Source organism: Salvelinus sp. IW2-2015, unplaced genomic scaffold, assembly GCF_002910315.2.
Source record: "Salvelinus sp. IW2-2015 unplaced genomic scaffold, ASM291031v2 Un_scaffold16698, whole genome shotgun sequence".
Classification (NCBI taxonomy): Eukaryota; Metazoa; Chordata; class Actinopteri; order Salmoniformes; family Salmonidae; genus Salvelinus; species Salvelinus sp. IW2-2015.
The window spans coordinates 29,521-47,130 of NW_019957714.1; the positions used below are offsets into that span (position 1 = coordinate 29,521).

At 40.3% G+C, this 17,610-nt stretch overlaps 2 protein-coding genes and 1 long non-coding RNA gene across 4 annotated transcripts; 1 reads left to right on the forward strand and 2 right to left on the reverse strand.

Moving 5' to 3' along the window:
• Positions 1 to 1,791: 1,791 nt before the first annotated feature.
• LOC112081058 (protein lin-28 homolog A-like) lies at positions 1,792 to 10,636 on the forward strand. The gene is made up of 4 exons (XM_024147026.2): positions 1,792 to 2,197; positions 2,730 to 2,914; positions 6,734 to 6,927; positions 9,984 to 10,636. The coding sequence occupies exons 1-4, from the start codon at positions 2,188 to 2,190 to the stop codon at positions 10,351 to 10,353; spliced, it is 759 nt and encodes a 252-aa protein (XP_024002794.1). The 5' UTR covers positions 1,792 to 2,187; the 3' UTR covers positions 10,354 to 10,636.
• A 1,037-nt stretch (positions 10,637 to 11,673) lies between these two features.
• LOC139027516 (uncharacterized) lies at positions 11,674 to 12,245 on the reverse strand. The gene is made up of 3 exons (XR_011479617.1): positions 12,176 to 12,245; positions 11,833 to 11,866; positions 11,674 to 11,757 (listed from the first exon to the last, which is right to left on the reverse strand). It is a non-coding gene; the product is annotated as an uncharacterized lncRNA (long non-coding RNA).
• Positions 12,246 to 14,471: 2,226 nt separating this feature from the next.
• On the reverse strand, positions 14,472 to 17,374 carry LOC112081059 (blood vessel epicardial substance-like). 2 transcript variants are annotated; one of them, XR_002896288.2, is made up of 3 exons: positions 17,206 to 17,374; positions 16,740 to 16,787; positions 14,472 to 15,943 (listed from the first exon to the last, which is right to left on the reverse strand). XR_002896288.2 is itself a non-coding variant. In XM_024147027.2 (2 exons), the coding sequence occupies exons 1-2, from the start codon at positions 17,333 to 17,335 to the stop codon at positions 15,807 to 15,809; spliced, it is 267 nt and encodes an 88-aa protein (XP_024002795.1). In that variant the 5' UTR covers positions 17,336 to 17,373; the 3' UTR covers positions 14,472 to 15,806. The 2 variants fall into 2 exon arrangements, 1 of the variants encoding a protein (XP_024002795.1); XM_024147027.2 differs by lacking the exon at positions 16,740 to 16,787 and having other exon boundaries at positions 17,206 to 17,373.
• Positions 17,375 to 17,610: the final 236 nt, after the last annotated feature.

The following is a 17,610-nucleotide window of genomic DNA, read 5'->3' on the forward strand; positions in this document are numbered from 1 at the left end:
TGAAGACATCAAAACTATGAAATAACACATATGGACTCATGTAAACCCAAAAAGTGTTAAACAAATCAAAACATATTTTATATTTGAGATTCTTCAAAGTAGCCACCCTTTGCCTTGATGACAGCTTTGCTCACATTCTTGGCATTATCTTAACCAGCTTCACCTGGAATTCTTTTCCAACAGCCTTGAAGGAGTTCCCACATATTCTGAGCACTTGTTGGCTGCTTTTCCTTCACTCTGCGGTCCAACTCATTCCAAACCATCTCAATTGGGTTGAGGTTGTGTCACGCCCTGACCTTAGAGATCCTTTTTATGTCTCTATTTTGGTTTGGTCAGTGCGTGAGTTGGGGTGGGCATTCTATGTTTTGTGTTTCTATGATTTTCTATTTCTATGTTTTGGCCAGGTATGGTTCACAATCAGGGACAACAGTCTATCGTTGTCTCTGATTGGGAACCATACTTAGGTAGCCTTTTATCCCACCTGTCTTTGTGGGAAGTTTACTTTGTTTAGGGCACTTTGCCTTTGAGCTTCACGGTTTGTTTTTGTAGAGTTTATTGTTTTGTTTGGCGTCATTTTGATTAATAAACAACTGCGACCTGGCCAAAATAAAGCAAAGCAGTGCGACAAAAACAACAACTCAGAGTTACACATAAACAAACGTACAGTCAATAACACAATAGAAAAATATATGTACAGTGTGTGAAAATGTCCATTGCTCGTGTTTCTTGGCCCAAGCAAGTCTCTTCTTATTATTGGTGTCCTTTAGTAGTGGTTTCTTTACAGCAATTTGATCATGAAGGTCTAATTCAAGCAGTCTCCTCTGAACAGTTGATGTTGAGATGTGTCTGTTACTTGAACTCTGTGACGCATTTATTTGGGCTGCAATTTCTGAGACTGGTAACTCTAATGAACATATCCTCTGCAGCAGAGGTAACTCTGGTTCTTCCTTTCCTATGGCGGTACTCATGAGAGACAGTTTCATCATAGCACTTGATGGTTTTTGCGACTGCACTTGAAGAAATGTTCTGGATTGACTGGCCTTCATGTCTTAAAGTAATGATGGACTGTCGTTTCTCTTTGCTTATTTGAGCTGTTCTTGCCATAATATGGACTTGGTCTTTTACTAAATAGGGCTATCTTCTGTATTCCACCCTTACCTTGTCACAACACAACTTATTGGCTCAAACGCATTAAGAAGGAAAGAAATTCCACAAATTAATTAATTAGTTAATTGGAATGCATTCCAGGTGACTACCTCATGAAGCTGATTGAGAGAATGCCAAGATTGTGCAAAGCTGTCATCGAGGCAAAGGGTGGCTGCTTTGAAGAATATTTTTTTTAAAATATTTGTTTAACACTTTTTTGGTTACTACATGATTCCATGTGTGTTATTTCATAGTTTTGATGTCTTCACTGTTATTCTACAAAGTAGAAAATAGTACAAAAATTAAGAAAAACCCTTGAATGAGTAGGTGTGTCCAAACTTTTGACTGGTACTGTATATATCATGACTTGAGGATATGCCTATGTATTTAACATAACCACATTTCCACACATATATGAGGGTACTTATTCAGTTTATTCTTGGCACGAAATGACAACTCAAGCATTTGCGTGCCAAATACTTATGTTTTGAAACTTCTAATGAATAAATAAACGTGGCATAGGCCTACACAAATATGTTGATGTTCGGTTTGTGGAACGACGATTGGTTATCTCTGTGCTCCGAACGAACTCTTTTGCCTGGATTCGAGGAGAAAAAAATGGCACTGCTATCCGGTATCCTTGGGACGTCCATACCCTAAACCCTGCCCTAATCTTAACCTCTACCTTTACTTTAACCCTAATCTTAACCATAACCCTTACTAAACCCTTTCCTTAACCACTACCGTAACCATTTTACATTTCAACTTCAAATGGTTAGGGACATCCTAAGGATCCCAGATTGCACGGACCGAACAAAATAGTCGCCAGAAAGCATGTAAATTGACAGAGTCACGTGAACAGAGCAAGAGAAATCCATAGAAGAATATGCTGAAAATCTATGGGGGAACGCACGTTGGATCATGCACGCAAAAGTATGGTCGCTCGAATCAGAATATTCGACTGACGCAGAGGAATAAACAATATCAAGACCAGCAGGGTTTATATCACCGAAGTTTGGAGCGGAAACTTGGCAGGGAAACATGGCCGAAGGTTATTCTATATTCTATGTATCTCTGCTTAGATTGTCTCTCTGGCGTCCCTCTTTCCTGGGAAAGGAGAGGGGACTGACTGTAGCCTCCGAGATGTTGTTACCGCCCACAGCGTTTGCTATATACTTCGAGTTTTTTTGTGCGCTTTTTGCTGAGGTTTATGGGTGACAATGGACACCTGTTATTTCACCTTTGTTGTTAGAAAATTAAAAGTGATGCAAGTGCAGATGAAAGTTCATAGCTGATATATAAACACTTCAATATCCAAGTTGGAGTAGCCTATGATGGCTATTTATTAGATAGCCATCAAAGCAAAGCAAATTCCATCTGCTGGCAAATCATGTAAATAAAGTTTTTTTTATGTTCTTTATGAGTTGGTTACCCGCTCTGGAAAATAAGTACTTTGCATATGAATTGTGTACAAGGCAGAATACATTTTAGAAGTGGAATAATTTGCCCAAATAAGTTTTACTGAAACGAATGGGAAGTGATTTCATTGATGTTTTAACATTGTATTCTCAACTTGCTTTCAGGAGGGGTGGGCAAAGGTGGTGATAGAGGAGAGGAGCCAGGATCCTTGCAGGGTGGGCAGCAACAGTCCATGCCCGGCGCAGGCCACTGCAAGTGGTTCAATGTGCGGATGGGCTTCGGGTTTATATCCATGACTAGTCGTGGGGGAACTCCCGTAGATCCTCCTATGGATGTATTTGTTCACCAAGTAAGTTAAGTTGAACCATCTATGGATACAAATAATCAGCTGATAGATAGTCAAGCTGAACCCTCATGTCTACACGAGTTGGATACAAATTGTCCCACATACGAGGTGGTCACACAGTGCAGGCTATTGGATAGTTTGTATCTACCACATATCTCTGAGACACATGCACATTGTTGAGGAGCAGTGGTAACATTGTAACACCTAAGTTGTAGCATCCTCATGAATGAGCTTCTATTTAGGATGTCTGTAGGACTACAGGAAATAATTAACATTCGGGAAAATGATTGTTATAGTGAAATAGTTTTGCAATGGAAAATTGGGTGATTGATAGATGTTACTTGTCATGTTTTATAGACCCAGAAGACAGGGGGAAGGGCCTCTGTATAAGAGGGGGTTTTCTGAAGCCAAAGAAAAGACAGGTGGTGCATGCATGGTAGTGGTCAGGTTAAACATGTGCTTAGAGGCCAACCTCACAACCAGGTTTAGATTTTGAACATTATTTCACTCCTGTGTGGGCTTTGGGCTATTTATGTTATAGCACTGCTTTCCTTCACCATCCCGTGCCATGTTGTTAGATTCTATTGACACTTTACAGCCCAATTAGAGCCAGAATTCCACCAAATCCACCCCAAAATTGCCACATTTTAGGTGTGCTTAATTTAGCTTGCCAAGTCCCCATCTCGTGTGGCTCAGTTGGTAGAGAATGGCGCTTGCAATGCCAGGGTTGTGGGTTAGATTCCCACAGGGAACAAGTGCGAAAACGTATGTAAGTTGCTCAGGATAAGAGCATCTGCTAAATGACTCAAATGTAAATGTAGTAGGATTTGCTTGGGCAGCATAGGTTTGGGGAGTGGTGTGGTGGGGGATATAGTGTATGATGCGATGGGAGACTGGCTGGAGTGGATCCTTGGTTATGACTGCTCATCAGTCCATCTCATCTCACTGTGTGTTTGGCAGGCTCCTCCTTCATTCCAGGGCTAGGCTAATACCAGCCTTTGTTTGTTCCTCTTCCTGGTGTTTTTTTCCCTCAAAGGGGAGAAAGAAAAAAAAAGCTACCTACCTACTTGTGTTCACATGACTTCCTTCTTACAGTGAGTCATCTATTGATAGAGGGACTGATTATAGAGAAGACTGATTTCTATGACCAGCTGATGAAATGCCTATGACGACAGTGCAGCTAACTGCTAACCGACACTGTTGGAGCATTGCAGTTGCAGTATGTTATCTGTCTGTGCTTTTGACCACTGCTTGTTTGATGTTGAGTCACTGCCTCCACGGGCTTTTAAGACCACTGCAATGCATGATTTACTCACTCTTCAATTACAATTCAGATTCATTTTAACTGGGAAATATTTGGTGCATGAATCTGAGACTGATTTCTGGAAATGTTTCACAAAGTTGCGTGGATTGATATGCTAGGTTTCCTTGCATAGCTTGATTGTGACTAACAAATGACTAACAGGATGCTTCTGTAGACAGGACTGTGGAGAGACCGCATATGGCTTTGGAGAATGACCTGAAGAACTGCTTCAAGCGGGGGAATTTCTCTCTTTATACTGGGAATTAGTTGTGATATGTTGACGATGAAACAGTTGAAGCTCAACAAACGCCTGAGGTATATTCAGGAGTTAAACTTGCTGAAGCCTGACCCAGCCTGAACTCTAGGGTTTTGTCATTTTTTTCAACATGTATGTCCTCTCCAACCCTGTCATTCATATCACATTTCTCTCAATCAAGCCGTCCAGTGGCAAAAGCTTCCTCCACTGTTGGAAGAGCTTGTAAACAGACCATGTGCTGAAAAAAAAGAAAAGTACTGTATATACCCGCACCCCTTCCTCTTTGTCATGTTCCTCCTTTCTCCTTGCTCACTTTTTCTGTTTTTCCCTTCTCTTCTATGCCCTTTTTCATTCCCACATCCCCCAACCGAAAACAGGCAAAATGGCTGCTGTGCTGGGTTGGTCTGTGGTAGCCCAGAGTTTAGGTGGCTCCAGCAGGGCTAACAGAGAGCTGGCCTGGGCTGAGGTCTGATGGCTCAAATATGTCGGGGGGAGGACGAGGTGTCTGGATCAGAGAATCCTGAACCTATGCTTTGACTTCTGTTGAAACACAAATCAGTGACTTCGAGTGACTCGTAGAAATATGGGCTAGATTAGTTTTGTTGGCCTCTGTAAAGATGAACTAGGATTAAGTTTAGTTGAATGTTGTTTCATTAGGATTCATGGGTTATTTAGTTTTTTTTTAAATTCGTTGCTCGATTGAGTTATTTAGGGGAGGGGGGTTTGTCACTGCAGTCGGTCAGACATGCAATAATTTACATTACTGTAAACAACTTTCACAGAAATCAAATAATTTGTTTTAATCAGTGGTATTCCTTTTGTGTATTAGATAAAGTTATTATGTATTGTGAACTGGGGGTGAATTGGCTTAATTAATGCTGTTGTTGAGGTAAAAGTTACTGTAAATGTATTAATTCATTTAGTAAACATTTATTTTGGACAAGATCCATGAAAATTTTATTAGATGTAAATTTAATAAGAAAAGTTGTTTAAGAAAAGGAATAAAGCTTTAATTGAGAGATTATTAGGATATTTTGAATATATTCAAAACCTAAATTATCTGTGTTTAATTTGATAAAACATAAATAGTATTACCATTTATATACTATATATGCCTATTATTAAAATTTTTATAATAAAATAATTGTAAAATAGTATTTGGTAATTGTGTTTTTCTTTGGATTAAATGTATTTAAAGAACTCATGAACCTTAATCAAGCATTTATTAGTATTTGATACATGAATAGATCATACATAGAAATATATTTCTAACAAATATGGAAAGGAACCAACTGTTTTAAAGTTTCACAAACAGTAAGATATTATTAGTTTTTTTTTATACATATTTTAAATACTGTAAAAATATATTTGTTGTATTTTATAATGGGACAATAGTGATGATAATTGCAGTAATTATAATAGATTTGTTATTACAAGATTATATACAACAAATGCATTTTTTTACACCAAAATACTTTTTCACTTGCCATTAAATTGTTTTAGAAACATTTAGTGATCTATATTAGCAACTGAATGCCTAAGATTCCGATGATTGAGTTCACAGATCATCATGTAAGACTGAAACTTGACTTTTTTTACTAGCACTGGCTTTGCTGATAGCTGCTTTACTGAGGAAAGTTTTACTCACTACGACTGTGAGATGTGGTTGTCTCACCCAGCTACGTTAAGATGAATGCATTAAGTGTAAGTCGCTCTGGATAAGAGTGTGTGCTAAAATGTAAAAAATGTAAATGTTACACCAACCATACCTCGTTTTCTACTTGGCATTAACAATATCCTGCTCAAAGTACAGTTATTCGCATTCCTGTGTGGGTCTGTGTCTCTGTGGGTCTGTGTAAAGATCTAAAATTCCCTTGTGCGTCAATTCTAAAAGTCTAGTGTTCTGCTGTAGTGTGCTATGGTCCATCTGAATCCTCTGGTATTGGAAGTGAACTAATGTGCTCAGTACACAGCGACAGACCCAGGGAATGGCAGGGAGCAAGTGACTGTAGGGATCAGCCATTATGATGGCTATGTCTGTCTTTACCATAAAAGTAGTCCTCAAGCACGTATTTGGATACATGGTAGCAAATTATCAAATGTGATGTAGATAGATGAATTTGATTCATCCATCTGTTTGATTGAGACCTAGATGGAGAGGTGGGTTGATTTAGTTTTACTGTGTGTGACTAGACCAGGAGATCCCTGTGTAACCTGTGTCTTCTTCTCCCTATCCTGTCCTATCCTCCTCCTTCTATCCCAGAGCAAACTGCACATGGAGGGCTTTCGCAGCCTGCGGGAGGGAGAGCCACTAGAGTTTACTTTCCAGAGGTCCCTCAGGGGCCTGGAGTCTGTACAAGTCACGGGCCCCGAGGGAGGCCCCTGCTCGGGCAGTGAGAGGAGACAGAAACCCAAGCCCCCAGCCCCGCAGCAGAGATGGAAGCCAAAAGGAGACCGGTGAGTGAACCATAGAAATATAATTACAAGAACAGACTTTCCTTTCATATTCTGTTATGAGTGAATATAGAGTGGTTAAGACCTGCTGCTGCAGGGAGGGAATTGAGACTAGCAACAGAACAGACAATGATGTTGGAAGGAACAGGGTAGTGCTGCGGTGATCATTAGTGGTGTGTGTGTGTTTGTATGTGCATACATGCATGTGCGTGTGCCTGTGTATGTGTGCATTGATGTAATATATTTAGCAGTAGCTGCATATTCGTATTTACCTGTGTATGATTCAGAGGTTCTGTGTGGAGTATACCTGCTGCAATATTTACATTATGTCAAAGGTCCACATTTGTAGAGGTTCTGTTACATGGTGTTCCTCTAGAGGTCAAATGTATGATGAGTTTAGTATAAATAATGAATGTGATTGTGCTTGACCATTTCCTGTGTGGTGCTGCATTTCCACCCAAACTGTTATTCTATAGGGCTCCAGTTGCCATGGTTTTACAGCAATATTGTATGACGGAGGTCTAGTCGGTCTAAGTGCTGCTATTTCCGTGATGGTTGGTTTTGAGGCTCTACTGCTGGCTGCTATTTGCTTTGAATACAAATTTGTCCTTTACCCCACTGACATAGATTGGTAGATGCAATGTTGTAATGGATAGCAAATATCACTTTAGACTGAAGAGGAATTCTCAGAAACAGGCTTTTTATTTTATACAGGATTGCCCTTTTATTCATCATGTTAGGTGATGTTATATTGCATCATGTTGTGTTATGGAGGATACTAATTTTATGACCTGAGTTAGGCCTATGCTACATCAATGATCACATTTATTTAACAATGTCTACTTATTTTTTGTGTAGACATTTCATCCTAATTTCCCTCCCCATTGTTATAATGTAAGAAGGATCTTTCTTCAAGGCAGGAATAGAAATATGTTGAGGTCAGTGTGTTGACCTCTAACCCCTAACCTTTCTGGGTCAGTAACAGAGCTGCTGGTTGGATCCAAATAGGCAGGTTAAAAACATTTTAGAAACACTACATTCCCTTTAATAACATCCACCAGCATTTATTTTTTTATATTGGTTTATCATATTTTTTATTTAATGGGTTGATGTATTACAGTGTTACACAGTTAAACTCTTGGCTCCCCTGTAACGGCTGTCTTCCTCCTCCTCTGACGAGGAGGAGTAGTAAGGATCAGAGGACCAAGGTGCAGCGTGGTAAGTGTTCATTATGCCTTTTAATGAAAACGAAACTCGAACAAAACAACAAAACTAACGATAAACGAGAATACACAAAACGAAACAGTCCTGTCTGGTGACATACACAAAGACAGAAAATAAGCACCCACGAAACAGAGGTGGAAAAATGCTACCTAAGTATGATTCTCAATCAGAGACAACTAACGACACCTGCCTCTGATTGAGAATCATACCAGGCCAAACGAAAAAACCAACATAGAAAAACGAACATAGATAACCCACCCAACTCACGCCCTGACCATACTAAAACAAAGAAATAACAAAAGAACTAGGGTCAGAACGTGACATCCCCGATCTTATAAACATTGACAATATTTGTAAATTTTTTAATTTACAAATAAATTGTGCCAACACCTTTCTCTTCACTTGAGTTATTGGTTTACTTGAGTCAAACTTCATCTGATTTGTTTGTCTATGCAAGTATTAGAAATGATGCAAACATAAACGTTGTGGAAACTCTGTAACCATGTGTCTAAACAGTGCCTGCCTATGTGATTGATATGTTATAAAAACATAGATTCAGGGACAATTTTGAAACATTTACGACCATCATGGCAGCTTGTCTTGTGAAAACTGGTTTTCACTCTTACCAGCTAGAATGGGAGTCTATGTGGTGGGGGTTGGGAAGTGGAGGAGGGGGTATTGGTAGGTAACCTCCCAAGCAAGCGAACTAGCCTGGATGAAACCTAAATTCCAATGCCCTTCCCCCTCTCCTCTCCTTCCCTCTTCCCCCCTCTCATGTTCTAATTGAAGATGCCACCGAGGGACCCCCTGCAAGCCTCCAGCTCAGTCATGCGAAACACTTTGTTTCCATCTGAAAGAGTTAAAGCTGCAATATGTAACTTTTTGGGTGACCGGCCTGAAATGTAGCCTTATAACATCTGACTGCAAGTTAATAATGTCGTAATGAGCCTATCTGTTTATGACCTGATATCTAATGATCACGTCTATTGCAAATGAATTGGTATGATTTGCTCTTATATTAACCAGTTCATTGAATAGCTTCCTATTTGATTCAGTAAAACAGACCATGTGACAGGCTGGAGTGACACGACTTAGTTCCCTGTGTGGAGCCCTGCTTTGTTTCGCCTTGTCATCAATGTTTCGCCTTGTCATTGTTTCCGCCCGTGAGCAGCGTCTTGGTTATTTATTGCAGGCCTTAGGCCTGTTGTTGACATACTGCATTTCTATAGACATTTGGCAGTAAGCTATAAATATCAGCAAGTGTGCAAATTTGTTATTTAAGCGCATTTTAGCAGGGAAAATAATAAGCTATTTATCTATTTATTTGGTTTGTCATCTCTTGATGAGAACACATATGAGAAGTATTGTATTTGCATTGGTCACTTTAACTGTTTTCTCTTAAAGGTTCAGTATTGGTGTATTCTATGGTGTATTCTATGCATATTCTATGGTGTATTCTATGGTGTATTCTATGCATATTCTATGGTGTATTCTATGGTGTATTCTATGCATATTCTATGGTGTATTCTATGCATATTCTATGGTGTATTCTATGCATATTCTGTGGTGTATTCTATGTGAAATGCTGCCTTCTAAAGGATACATTTGGACCAACAGATTTTGGGTAAATATAATTCAACCAATCTAGTAAGCATGTTATAATTGTATTTGTACCATATTACATTCTAGAGAAAATGTAATGATATCCCATATAAGAAGTTCTAGGTATTATTCTTTGAATTCAGAATAAATACGCACTTTAAGCCCTGAAGTTGAAAGAAATTGCTTGTTTGTGAATTGGAATGTGACACGGATCTCATCTCTCTGTGTCTCAGATGCTATAACTGTGGAGGACTAGACCACCATGCCAAAGAGTGTGGCCTGCCGCCCCAGCCAAAGAAGTGCCACTACTGCCAGAGCGCGACGCACATGGTGGCCCACTGTCCTCACCGCTCCCCCGGCCCCTTGTCTCCTGGCCCTGCCACAGCCACTCAGGGAAGACGCACTACTGTGGACCAGTACCCCGGTACCTTTACCACCACCTCCTACAGCCCCAGTCCCAGGCAGGGAAACAGGCACTCCCAGCCCTCTCAGGACAGTTCCTCCCCCCTCAGCAAGTCCTCTAGCAAGTCCTCCAGCTCTCCGGAAGACCCGGCACAGATCCAGAGGAGATCTGGAGTGCACCACAGGTGGAAACAATCCTGATCCACATCCACCATGGACGGATGCCACCTGTTAGTATTACCTCTGGTCCAATAAAAAACCCTTCCTTCAGTCTGATCAGTCTCCTCCTCACRCAGACACATCCTGAGCTACCTCYKGRGCAACCTCAAGCAGATCCACATTTCTAACCAAATGGACAGTAAAGTATCTATTTTACTTCCCCAATCCCTCCCAGACTCTCCCTCTACCAAACGCTGTACATCTTAGCTACTTCCTGCGCCAACTCAATCCATCTCCACATAGCTAGACCTATACTCTTAGTTACCTCCTCAACGCTGTACATCTTAGCTACTTCCTGCGCCAACTCAATCCATCTCCACATAGCTAGACCTATACTCTTAGTTACCTCCTAGGCCAACTCAATCCATCTCCACATAGCTAGACCTATACTCTTAGTTACCTCCTCGGCCAACTCAATCCATCTCCACATAGCTAGACCTATACTCTTAGTTACCTCCTCGGCCAACTCAATCCATCTCCACATAGCTAAACCTATACTCTTAGTTACCTCCTCGGCCAACTCAATCCATCTCCACATAGCTAGACCTATACTCTTAGTTACCTCCTAGGCCAACTCAATCCATCTCCACATAGCTAAACCTATACTCTTAGTTACCTCCTCGGCCAACTCAATCCATCTCCACATAGCTAGACCTATACTCTTAGTTACCTCCTAGGCCAACTCAATCCATCTCCACATAGCTAGACCTATACTCTTAGTTACCTCCTAGGCCAACTCAATCCATCTCCACATAGCTAAACCTATACTCTTAGTTACCTCCTAGGCCAACTCAATCCATCTCCACATAGCTAGACCTATACTCTTAGTTACCTCCTAGGCCAACTCAATCCATCTCCACATAGCTAAACCTATACTCTATTACCTCCTAGGCCAACTCAATCCATCTCCACATAGCTAAACCTATACTCTTAGTTACCTCTAGGCCAACTCAATCCATCTCCACATAGCTAGACCTATACTCTTAGTTACCTTCTGGGCCAACTCAATCCATCTCCACATAGATAGACCTATACTCTTAGTTACCTCCTGGGACAGATTCAGCCTCATCTACCTCAGACTGGTAGCACAGGGATGGTCAGTCACCCTTGTGTTTCCATTGCTCAGTCAGGTTCATTGACATCCGCTCTACTATCAATTGCAATAAGAAGACAACTGGGAATGGGACTGACACACAAACAGCCAAAGCAATCTTGTTCTTTATTTTTTCATAATTTACCTGATCTGAACTCTATTGTCCCAAAGCTCAGTCTGTTCAAATTCACCTGGATTCACCATTCACCTGGATTCACCATTCACCTGGATTCACCATTCACCTGGATTCACCATTCACATGGATTCACCATTCACATGGATTCACCATTCACCTGGATTACCATTCACCTGGATTCCCATTCACCTGGATTCACATGGATTCACCTTCACCTGGATTCACCATTCACATGGATTCACCATTCACATGGATTCACCATTCACCTGGATTTTACCATTTCACCTGGATTCACCATTCACCTGGATTCACCCATTCACCTGGATTTCACCATTCACATTGGATTCACCATTCACCTGGATTCACCATTCACAGATTCACCTTCACCTAGATTCACATGGATTCACCCTTCACCTGGATTCACATGGATTCACCATTCACCTGGATTCACATGGATTCACCTTCACCTAGATTCACATGGATTCACCCTTCACCTGGATTCACATGGATTCACCCTTCACCTGGATTCACATGGATTCACCCTTCACCTGGATTCACATGGATTCACCATTCACCTGTTCCAACGGGAAGTATTTCTTAGATTTTCTTTCTCTATTTTGGAGAACTACACAGGGCGGTTCGAAGCCTTTGTTTTCTCTGTGCGTTTTTCATCAGACGGTAGCCAAAGACACCCAAACCCAATCATAGCTCTCATACCTCTTTGCCGGACAAAGATTAAACCTAGTCTTAGACTAGAACGCCCTTTCAATGGAGAATCGTGATTGTCATTGAACGTGCTTTTTAGTCCAGGACTAGACTAGATCTGTCTCTGGGAAACTGTTTCTAACTAAACCAATGCTAATATGATCATTTGTCTGTTMAGGGCAGTGAAGAAGTAGTATACCTGCTTCCTCATGGTCTCATTCATCCTCATCAATAAGAATACTCAATGTAAATATTAAGATGAATGTTGAATGCATTTATAAGGAGACATGGTTTATGTTTCTTTTAACTTTACTCACACCATATCATGACCATACAGTACTCTCTCTCCCACAGGGTACGGCTGCACTGACTGACTGTGAAAGGGAATTCTCAGTGTGTCAGCGGAGCAGTCACTTCTTAATGTGTGTTGACAAATCAAACTTAATCTAATTGAATGACCTTAGTAGGAAGTGTAAGATGACAAATAATCAATGGGGTGAAATGTTTGCCTTCAATCTGTTGACTGCGTGACTGAAGGGCATGATACTGCATGAAACAAAGCCCTGATATGTTCTATAATGCAGCTATGAATTGAACGTCTAGGCTCTACTATGTTTACTGACAGTGAATACATGTTATACTCATAGATCATATATATAATCAAACATTAGCACAAACCAAACTAGATCCCTGGAGGACTCAAATTTTATATTTTCTCACAGGAGAAATAATGTTCTCAGGGAACTTACCAAAAAGTTTACTTTTCATTTTGAGGGGAATCATCATCATAGAACTAAATGTGTTTTTGTTTTAAGCAAACCATGTCATATTGAGTTAGTGTTCAACTCTATAGACTTAAGTACTGATCTTAGTAACTACCTCTGAGTTCTAGGTATACATACTGTTATTATGTCCATGTTACATTGTAAACAGACATGTCCACACCTGTCTGAACCTGTGCGTTATTGTAAGTGCATACCACCATCTAGTGGTAAGTTCTGGTAATTTATATTCTGTTTACATTATGGTTTCTGTTTGTCTTAGCATTCGTTGGTCACACCACTTAGACAAAGGACCAAACTGAAATCCTACACACGGGCCTTATTCACTGAGTGTACAAAACATTAAGAACACCTTCCTAATATTGAGTTGCACCACCCCACCACCCTTTTGTCCTCAGAACAGCCTCAGTTCATCGGGGCATGGACTCTACAAGGTGTCGAAAGCGTTCCACAGGGATGCTGGCCGATGTTGACTCCAATGTTTCCCACAGTTGTGTCAAGTTGGCTGGATGTCCTTTGGGTGGTGTACCATTCTTGATAAACACGGGAAACTGTTGAGTGAGAAAAAGCCAACAGCGTTGCAGTTCTTGACACAGATGCACCTGGCACATACTACCATACTCCATTCAAAGGCACTTCAATCTTTTGTCTTGCCCATTCACCCTCTGCATGGCACACATACACCATTCATGTCTCATTTGTCTCAAGGCTTAAAAATCCTCATTTAAACTGTCTCCTCCCCTTCATCTACACTGATTGAAGTGGAGTTAACAAGTGACATCAATAAGGGATCATAGCTTTCATCTGGATTCACCTGGTCAGTCTGTCATGGAAAGAGCAGGTGTTCCTAATGTTTTGTACACTCAGTGTAATTGTGATTTGTTCACTATCCTTCTAAGTTATGAATTTCTCCTTCGATTCAAATAACGATGATTATGTAAGAAATATTTTGTACAGTCAGTGTATATCAAATCACTGCTGGACATATGGAACTGTGGTTTCTGTTAAACTCATCTGACAAAAAATGTAGCATTTAGTCATATTTTTTGTTTATTTGACAATTGTAACACCTCGGTGTGTGTTGTATCCTCTCTGTTATGTGTGATCCTCAGAGATTGATGGAACTACTGATATTGTTTTAAACTTGTATGGATCATATCATCTAATCATGTGTATTAATGATCAATTCATAACAGATAAACAACAGTGAATCGCTATCTCATGGTTATGTAACAGGGTAGGGGTCCATTTCAATTCAGTCAGTTCAGGTTGGAAACTAAAATTCCAATTCCATTTGGAAAGCAATTAGGTAAAATGGAATTTAAATTTCAGTTGAAATCCTGAACTGCCTGAATGGAAATGGAATTGACCCCAACTATTCTGCAACATTTCTGTAATAGTTGAGACAGCCCTGTGGATGCAGACTGAACCAACGCATTTATTGGGGAGATATATGCCCCAAATACAAACCAGAAAGCACTGTTGAGTAGCCCACATAAAGGACATATTGTGATGTGATGGACTCACGTTTTTGTAAAAAAAAATAAAAGCTTGTGTATGTATGTATTTTTAGTGTTGTGGTTGTATAAAACAATCAAGTGTTTGTCCATAGCAGAAGATTGTCTTAACATCTCGAAAGAGCACTGATATCTGTTGTATTGTTTTCATTCATTCATTGTATTCAACGTCTTTTTTTTTGTTACATCAATCATGGATTGTCTGGATATTCAAAAGGTTTATTTGACTGAAATAATAAAGCCTGTTGCTTACATCTTCTTTTGGTCTGGTTGATCTTTCAGGGATGTGATGGTTTAAACCACGTGTCAAACTCATTCCACGAAGGGCCGAGTTTCTGTTTGGCTCCTCGTACTTGATTGATGAATTAAGGTCACTAATTAGTAAAGAACTTCCCTCACCTGGTTGTCTAGATCTTAATTGAAAGGAAAAACCAAAACACGCCCTCCATGGAATGAGTTTGAACATTGACCTGGTTTAACAGTGACAGGAGTTCAGAATGAGAAAAGAAACCGGTAGTACTCATGATAGCTCCTAGAGGGCGCTAGAGGATAAAAAGCAGAGGTCTACGAGCTATGCATCAATTCTGTTGATTTCTTTTTCAGGTGTTCCCTCTGAGTAATTAATCATGGTAACAAGGTAACAATCATGGCATAAAAGAGTGATCCCAAGCTTGTGTACTTATAGCCGTGAAAAAACAGCACAACAGCCTCAAATGGTTAGCATTGACCAGGAGGTTTAACTTGTTAAATCTCTACATTCATCAACACACAACCATGCAGAAGCTCAGTGCATAAATAAGAGAATTTATCACACAATATGTCACACAATGAGTAAAATATTTAAAAGAAACCTTCCTCAGAGGTTGTGCTTACACTAAAATGTTTTGGTTGTGACACTTAATACTTTTTTGAACACTCACTGTGTAGGAATGAACAGCAAAGGCATTGTACAACATCCAATCAAACAGGATTTAAAAAGTACAACAGCTACAAACTCACAATAATACCAAACACTACAAGACAAAGTGAGATGCCAAAATGTGCAGTTCCGTTTTCTAGATACATGTACATAGATATTTTGATAATGTAAAAGCCTTTTTCAAGCTATTGTTTAAGTTATTCTACCATAACTAACCAGGGTCTGTATCAGATTACAATATAGGTGGGTGGTCAGCACTGTTGTTGTAGGATAATGTCACATCTTACACCTCTATGGCTGTCGAGTGGGTGTGGCGTTTCTTAACAGGAGAGTCTGACTCAGACTCTATAAAGACGTCATCTTCCATTTGTTCTTCAATAGGCTTCATCGTTTTGGATGTCTTGGAGCCAGGAGATTTTTCTGGAAAGAAGGACCCAACGATTAGGGTGGGAAAAGAGGTGTGTGTGTGTTTTTTTAATATAACCGTGTGTGTTTCCATATGGTCACAGACAAACACACCATAAAGGTGGCACAAACGAGGTTGTCATAGGTCACTAATTCCACAAGCCTTCATTCTGACTCATATGACAATACTTTAAAAACAAAACAGAATCACAACCACACATTTGACAGAATACACAGATAAGCCCTAATTTCACATACTGTATGTTTGTGTTGGAGACAGGGGGAAGACAGTGTGAAGTTAAATCATGGTAAGAAAACAAAAGCACTCTGAATCCTTTTCCAGACATATCCCTCACATTTGCAATTCAATCCCTACATTTGATATGGAAATTGCAACAGGATAATGTAGAAGCTATTGGGGTTAAAGAGTATCTTGTATGTCTAAATACTGAACGTGTTCCAGTAGGAGCTGTACAGCAGCACTATTACTACAGGATGGATGATATGAATGAATGCTGTCTTACTCTTAAACACTGAACTTTGAAGATGTTAAAAGGACAAACCAGGTTACCGGGGATCACTCGTTTTAGAACAGGCAACATAGTGCAGAGCTGTAGGGTTAAATATTTAGGGTTGGGTTTGAGGGAATGAACTAGCCCGAGTCCCAGATCTGTTTCAAYTGTCTTGCCAACTCCTATGTCWTTGTCAYGCCAAATGATAGTTGGCAAGACAGCACAAACAGATCTGGGACTCAGGCATTAGGAAGGTGAATTTGAGGGCAGGGGGAGGGAGAGAAAAGAGATAGTCTTACACCCCCTTCAGGGCAAGGTGTGATCTGAGAGAGTGGGTTGATTCACAGCTAGAGGAGGAGGAGGAGGAGGRGGGGGAGGAGGAGGGGACAGGAGAAACAATGTCAGAGAACAACTCTAACTAGAACACAACACTTAGTAAACAATGTTGTCAGATTGGAGCTAAACCCCTAATAAACAAGGATTTAGTGACTGTTAACATCACACATCAGAGAGGATATGAGGGGTAAACGATGAAGACGGACTCAACCCAGATTGCCTCATGATTTGAGTAAATTAAGTGACTGTTTAACAGCTACTATTGACCTGGCAAAGATCCACCGTGAATCGAAACTTTGTCACTATTAAAAGGTGGCATTACAAGAATGATACTGTCAGTCTTTTTCAGACTCAATAGCTAATCAGGTTGTTAGACACTGACAGATGGGCCAATAGTATCACAGCTTGATGGGAGGTGGTGAGACTTACGATGTGAGGATCCACTGGAGCCTCCACGGTGGATCTGGTTCAGGATGTCATCGGTGTCACTGGTGCTGCCCATGCTGTTCCTCATCTGCATCATAGAGACCTGGGAGCACAGGCTGGGCTGACGCTCCATCTTCTTCGCTGCCTGTTCATGTCAACATAGTCATCGTTATTGTTATCGTCATCATTGTTATGATCGGTGTCACCACCACCATCATCATAATAATTTCTTACATAATCATTGTTATTTGAATCTAAGGAGACAATTCATAATTTAGGAAGGTTAATGACCAAATCACAATTACACTGTGTGTACAAAACATTAGGAATACCTGCTCTTCCCATGACATAGACTGACCATGTGAATCCAGATGAAAGCTATGATCCCTTATTGATGTCACTTGTTAA

Coding starts and splice junctions, on each gene's coding strand:
- LOC112081058 (XM_024147026.2), top strand. Junction 2,915..6,733: donor TGGATGTATTTGTTCACCAA/GTAAGTTAAGTT, acceptor CTTCTATCCCAG/AGCAAACTGCACATGGAGGG. Junction 6,928..9,983: donor TGGAAGCCAAAAGGAGACCG/GTGAGTGAACCA, acceptor TCTGTGTCTCAG/ATGCTATAACTGTGGAGGAC.
- LOC112081059 (XM_024147027.2), bottom strand. CDS start 17,335: ATGGAGCGTCAGCCCAGCCTGTGCTCCCAGGTCTCTATGATGCAGATG. Junction 15,944..17,205: donor CTCCAGTGGATCCTCACATC/GTAAGTCTCACC, acceptor CCTTCTTTCCAG/AAAAATCTCCTGGCTCCAAG.